This window comes from Diadema setosum, chromosome 7 (genome assembly GCF_964275005.1).
Source record: "Diadema setosum chromosome 7, eeDiaSeto1, whole genome shotgun sequence".
Classification (NCBI taxonomy): Eukaryota; Metazoa; Echinodermata; class Echinoidea; order Diadematoida; family Diadematidae; genus Diadema; species Diadema setosum.
In genome coordinates, this window is record NC_092691.1 from 39,871,230 (window position 1) to 39,878,314 (window position 7,085).

The 7,085-nt window shown below is 38.2% G+C and overlaps 1 protein-coding gene across 1 annotated transcript; it reads left to right on the forward strand.

The window, feature by feature from the left end:
* The first annotated feature begins 5,727 nt into the window (after window positions 1-5,727).
* Window positions 5,728-6,849, forward strand: LOC140230883 (histamine H2 receptor-like). Its single transcript, XM_072311027.1, has one exon. The coding sequence runs from the start codon at window positions 5,728-5,730 to the stop codon at window positions 6,847-6,849; it is 1,122 nt and encodes a 373-aa protein (XP_072167128.1).
* Window positions 6,850-7,085: the final 236 nt, after the last annotated feature.

A 7,085-nucleotide genomic window follows, 5' to 3' on the forward strand; every position in this document is an offset into this window, starting at 1 on the left:
GTGTACATCTCTACCTCTGTGATGATGAATTGTATTATCCCTTCAGTGGCTTTCATGTTCATTTAAACAGTTGCACATCAATGTATAACCCAGGGTCATGTTGCTGTTTTTCTGTTGCCCAGTGCCTGTGATTTCAGAGCCTTCTTTAACCCGTTGAAGTCGGACTGATTTTGCTACAATACACATTTTTCATAGACCCCTGCCCAAGTATGTTTGGGACTTGTCCTCAACGGGTTAATACAGCTGTCTCCAATGAATGATGAACATTACCCAAAAATAATTGGATATGTAGAAGGAGGAAACGCAATTTAGCAGTTATGAAGTCATTATAATTACCCTGTGTGGATATCTGGGTTCATTCCACAGTTTCTTACTACTTTTTGGTGTGTTTTCAAGATGACACTAGTAATGGTATATAGGGAGTTGCAATAATACTTAAAACTTTCTGTAAAATTTGACAATGTCCTGTTTCCCCTATTTTGATGGTCCTGAACACAAATATGCTTGTTGCCAAATTGATATATCCTGTCTTCAGCCATTGCCATGGGAACAATTATTATTCCTATTTTACAGTAGTGAAATGTAATCAGAGTGAATATATTCAAAGATTTTGGGTCGGCCTTTCAATAGAAATCAAAATCCTATTCTCATTCAAGGTCATTGGAATGCTGGAATTTGTCCATTGCCATGGTAATGCTTGACTTTCCAGAAACTAACACATTTACAATGAAACAGTGTAAAAACATGAAAGAAGTGTTTGAGTATGTCTATTTCATGTTTGCCATGAAAACTCATATTTTCTCTATTGCATAGTGGTTGCTATGGCAATGACTTTGTAGAAATTGAGGAAAACAGAGCATTTCTGTGTCAACCAATAACACAAATGACTCAGTCCATGAACGACTAAGTGCGCATTGCTCCGAGACTGACTGAATCTGCATGTATGTTTTTTACCCATTGAAGATGAGCTGATTTTGCTATAATGCCATATATTTCGCGAGTCTAAATTTTCGCAAATCAGGACTTCCCGACAATTTCGCAAGTGGTTAAATTCGCGATCGTGGAGTCCTGTACTGAACAGAGAAATGTATACGCATACGTCACATTCATATTGGCATTAGAGTCAATATTTTTATGTGTTTTTAGATGGAGAATTTCGCGAATAGTAGCTGACTCATAAAATTCGCAAAAATAAAAACCTCACAAAATACTTGGTGTATACAGTACATATTTTTCATAGACACCTGCCTGAGTATACTCTTGACTAGTCTTTAAGGGTTAAGGTTACAGTTGTGCCTGATAGAACAGTTGCTTTGGCAACATCATTGTGGGAATTTTTAAGTAGATATGCTCAGTTTACAAAATCCATAATAATTGAATGTGCTGATAGTGATGTAGTTAAATGTAACTCATTCTCTCTGACACAATATCTTCCAATATGTTCTTTTTAACTTATTTAACTTTACTATCATAGTCAGTCTGTTTGCTGTTAAGTTGACAATAGGTAAATGTTTCAGTGATGTTGCCATGGTAGCAGATCAATTAATTGATGAAATCCTTCAAAAAAAAAAAGGATATGTGTGCTTGTGCAAAATTCACCAACATAAAAGCATTTTGTGACTTACAATATATATACGCTGTAAGTGACAACATTTTCTTCTTTTAAGCAACATGTTCGATTGCAATCAAAATCTCACTTATCCAAAACCATGTTGCACTCAAAAGTGACATATGCCATGGCAGCACCTGAACTCTCAAAAAGTAATATGTGTTTGGAATGAAATATCATATAAAATTAAGTGACAGTGTCCTAATATTCTTATTTCAAGCCTAAGATATGGTATCTTTGCAAATTCTGATTATTCAATGTCCTGTTTCATTGCAGAACTTTTCAATAGCTCATATGGCAGCAACATTTGTATTATAGTTCAAGGAAAAAAACAACCATGATGTAAAAGTTCAAGGACATGGGTCTATTACCCTTTGCAAAACATATTTTTCCACCTCCAATACAAAGTCAGCAGGGGAAGATGAAACTATGTGTGAACTTGTGCTCTTGTTTCAAGAGTGAGATTGTGTACCAAATACATAGCAATATTAATAGAAGTACATCTTACAATTTCTGCAAATACCCCTAAATATACAAGATATTAATGTCTTCAAGCTTAAGCAACCTTTATAGTATATTTTGAATCTTCAGGTTGTGATTTGGAAGTGATGAGCACTCCCCTACAGCTCTACTCAATTCATGTTGATAGTGAAATTTGCTGGAGATTATTAGCATTGCATCCTCTCAGTCTGTGTATTAAATATACATTTTTTTATGAACAAATATTTAATTTCAAGATGAAAATAAATGTGACAGATATAGCAATGATATGCATTGCAAGATTCATGATGTAAATTTGAGGGTACCAAGCTCGTGCCTGGCACCATTCTTGCATCATCCCTCTCAATGATAAGTGGCCTTCTATTTTGTGACGAGTATTTGCAGGAATAAAATAAGATGTAAATGACTGTTATCTGTGATACCTGGCTGTGATACATCCCTTGAACACCGTAATTATTATACTATGGAAAAGAAGAAACAAACAAACACTAAAGTTTAATAGTATGCTAGCTTCATAGCCAATAAGATACTTTATAACAAAAATACCATCTTCAATAAAGACTTGAATGTATAGCTCATTGATACTGATTTGTGTATAATACAGAGCACCCAGAAAAACTAGATTTCAGTTGTAATTTGTTAATCATATGATGAATTATGCAGAGAGTTTTCTGTATTACTGCATAAAATCCTACCTTTGTAGATGTATATTCTTCCTTGTACACAAATCAGTGTAAGTGAGCTTGAAGTCTATGAATAGTAGAAATAATGCATAAGGTTGTGTGTACCCTTCAATTTACAGCATGTCACTATTCTATCTTGTTTATTTCACGTGTATCTTTCCACCAGATCACAGTCAACGAGTCCTGAAGGGGAGTAAAGATGAAGAAAACAAAAACAAATAAAAATGAAATTGAATGACACCTCCATAGCGTGAATATCTGTTTCTTTCTTGAATGAAAAAAAAAAATGAAGGGGAGTAAATTGACACATTATTTCCGTTTGAAATAAAACCTGAGCAGCATGACGTTTGTAGTACTTTGTACCTTGTCAGTTATGTGATTATCAAATCTGATTTTTATACCATCAATGCCACAACCTGTACTCTTCTGTTCTCTGGCCGTGTGTGTCCCCGCCAAGCCCGCTGGAGTAGTTTGTTGTGGTAACCTGAGCCCCAGTTACAAGGACAACGCAACCAACTTTTGCTTGCAAGTCTCTCGGTCCCTCTCCCATTCTTTCAGACATGGTTGACCAAATATCGCTTCTGCCTTTATGATTGTGTGTGTGTTTGTTTGTCTGATATACAGTGTATACTATATATATATATATATATATATATATATATATATATATATATATATATATATATATCTTTATCTGTATATATATATATATGTTTATATATTCATATTTTCATATATTTGCATGTTTATGTATTTATATATTTGTATATTTCAGTTTTATTATGTCTTTCAGTTTATCATCATTGATTGATTAAGTTCTGTGATACTGATGAAGATGTGCTTTTGTTTTCTTTTTCGGCTTTTTAAAATTAAATTATAAATTAAATTATATCTATATGTATATCTTTATATATATATATATATATATATATATATATATATATATATATATATGATGTTATGGACATACTTTGTAATAGTATTGCATTAAGTGAGCCATGATCAAGTACATACAGTCTGAAAAATCCATGCAGACGCAGTCTTTCACTTAACAATTTCCAAACAGGGAGTGGAAAAGCAAGGCAAGTGGAAGGAGTGAACCAAAAGGGAACAAAACAAACACTAATGTGAGCGAAGGGGAAAAGAGAAAACAAATAGCATAGTTTTGTAGTGACCCTTGAGAGATACAGTTAGGTACAATGTACCTACAAAACACGTTTTTAGGAATGCTATGAATAATTTTACAAATATAAAAATGTAATTACTTTTAGCAGTATTCTTATTTACGTCGATGTAGGGCAATTTGTCAATCAGTTGCAATAAAAACATGAAATCTACGGAAGAATTTCATCAATTTCAATAATTACGCAGTACCCGCTGCATTCTATAACGATTAGAACCAGCACTGGCTGTCGGGTGGAAGCTTTGTGGTGTAGTGGATAAGACGCCTGTCCGCAGATCTGTAGGTCGTAGGTTTGAATCCTGCTCGACTATGTACGCCCATGATTTTTGTCATGGCTACTTCCGAAACACTGACTAATTCAGTGCTTATTTACGTCAATGTAGGACAATTTGTCAATCAGTTGCAAAGTATCTCATCTGTAACCATGATTTGAGATATACTATATTCTCAGTTTAAGAAACTAACACTGATGAAGGAAAGGCTGAGAACTGCTTTTGTTTATTTGCCATCGACAAATGAATGGACATTATTATGATCTAGAATTAGACTACCACTAGTACCACATAATTGAAATCGGGCAAAAGTGTGCGATAGTATAGTAAGGCTTCTGCCTTCCACACAAAGGAAGAACAGTTTTAAATGATACGAAATGGCACACACATAAAACGAAACTCGATTCTGTTAAGGGTGTTAAGCAAAGGAAAAACAAATCACAAGTACCCTTCACCCCACTGCAATCAACACCAGCTCTCTCCCGTCGGATGATAGCCCGAGTTTTGCTTCGATTGTCTCCTCCAGTGACATTTGATAGCATGCTTGTCTATTCTCTGCCACTTTTCTGTTGCTGGTAGGGAGAGAATTGTTGTTTCAAGTTGTCCTTTTTTTTATGCCAAAGCCAACCCCTCCATTAAAAATGGGAAAAAAGTTTCTGATGTGGTCGTCATAAATGCGCTGTGACCGAAAAACATTTCACTTTGTGATAGAGACGCCAGAAGCATCGCTCAGGTCTCCTATCTAAAATCGATTTCGGAGTCGGCACAAAGGTAACAATTCGCTGACCCAAGTTTGGTAAGTGTTGCCATTTTCTCTTTCCGATTCCCGGGCACTTATTCCACATACCTGAAACCTGTAGTCTGCTAATCTTTTTACTTTTAATCTCACAGTCATAATATGGGATAATGTGATGATGTAAAACGGGGATTTCGAAGGAAATACAAGTAAGCGTTTCCTCTCGTATTGAAACTCTATTCCATTTTGTCTTTGAGGACTTCGCGTCGGTGCTCCACGTTTTCTCTAAACTTTGACATAAAGTAACAGTAAGTGGCATACTGTATGACTACTCAGTGTGAATGGCATTCGGATCCCCTGGGCCTCTCATTTGAGAAATTCACCTTTTATTAATCTACATTAGGTATGAAGAAAACAGACTCGTTTTACAAATTGTCGTCTCCCAAGATCCCAAAGGAATTATCCCCACCCTCGCTAAAACAAAGCAAACAACCAACAAATTAACGAAGTGGAATTAAAAAGCGCTTCATTTTCCGTGGCACTACCCTGCACGGTTTAATATTTGTACCTTACAAGGTATGATATCAAAGATATGTAATTCAATAAAATGCTCATGATGATAGCAGACATGATAGACATCGTTATTTTAATGAAATTTGGGCATAACGGTATCCTGATTTGTAACCTCGTCCCTACAGGTATAATCCTGGAGAGTATTGAATTGGTTTACTCGACGACCGGCCATGTCTAATGCCACAACAGACGGCGACATGTCAAACATACCGCCCATTCCAACGAACATGACGGAGTGGGAATTCACCGACTACGGACAGCGGGTCTTCATTGCTATCCTGTTCATCACGATCTCGCTCCTCGGCCTGGCAGGAAATCTCCTCGTCATCATCGCCGTCAACCTCTCCCGCAAACTTCAGACGGCTACCAACGCCTTCGTCTTCAACACCGCCTGCGTCGACTTCCTAAACTGTCTTTTTCTCCCCTTCAACTCTGTGTCTATGCTCAGCCGAACTGGCTGGCCGATGTCGTACAGTATCTGCACGCTGTCGGGTGGGATCACCATGGTGTGTCTGGGCGCTACCGTCGTCAACCTGGCGCTCATTGCCTTCAACCGCGCCTATTTGATTAAGAATCCGCGCACGCATTATCGCCAGCTGTACACACCGATCAAGCTGGGCATGATGGTCTTCTTCGCTTGGCTCTACCCGATCATGGCGTTCGCCTTGCCTCCGTCTCTTGGCATCGGTCGCCTCGGATACTCCCATCCTTACAAGGTGTGTCTCTGGGACGATACACATCCACTCTACTACATCAACGACTACATCGTGGCTGCCACATTTCTTGTGGCCTTCATAGTCATAATCGTCTGCTACTCGACAATCTACGTCCACGTCAGGCGCCATAACATCCGTCTGAAGGTGGTGTACAACACTGGATCCTCCGGCTCTCGAATTGTTAAAGAGAAAGGACACAACTCGACCCTGGACACGAAGGAAAGAAAGGCCAACAAGCGCGAGATTCAGATCACCAAGAATTTGTTTTACGTGGTGTGCGCCTTCTTTGTGTGCATCCTCCCTTATCCGATCACTCTCACCATTCCCATCAAGAGCGTTGCTGACGTGTATGCTGGCGTCCTGCTCATGGCCAACTCGTGCGTTAACCCCCTCATCTACAGCTTCAAGCATCCCCACTTTAAGATGGTCTTCCACTACATGGTGCACTTTGAGTACGACGAGATTCCAGAACCCACCAGCCTCCTCAAGTTCATCCTCAGATCCACAGGTCTGGAGAAGCAGCGGTCAAACACCAACCTGCGCACCTCCAAGAACGAAACAGCTTCTACTCGTTAGAACCCAAAATGAACTGGATACTAGAAAGAGAAACATTGTTGTGAATAAGTCGATGTGGATCATTGCAATGAGTCAATCCTTCATCGAGATGAGTAACCACAGCTATGACAGGATCTAATGAGATGATAATGTATCTGAAACCCAATGTATCATCCAGCGTGCTGCTTATACATTGACCGACGCAACAACAGTAAGAAACAACAGTAAGGTTAACGACAGTGTTTACGTACACTTGA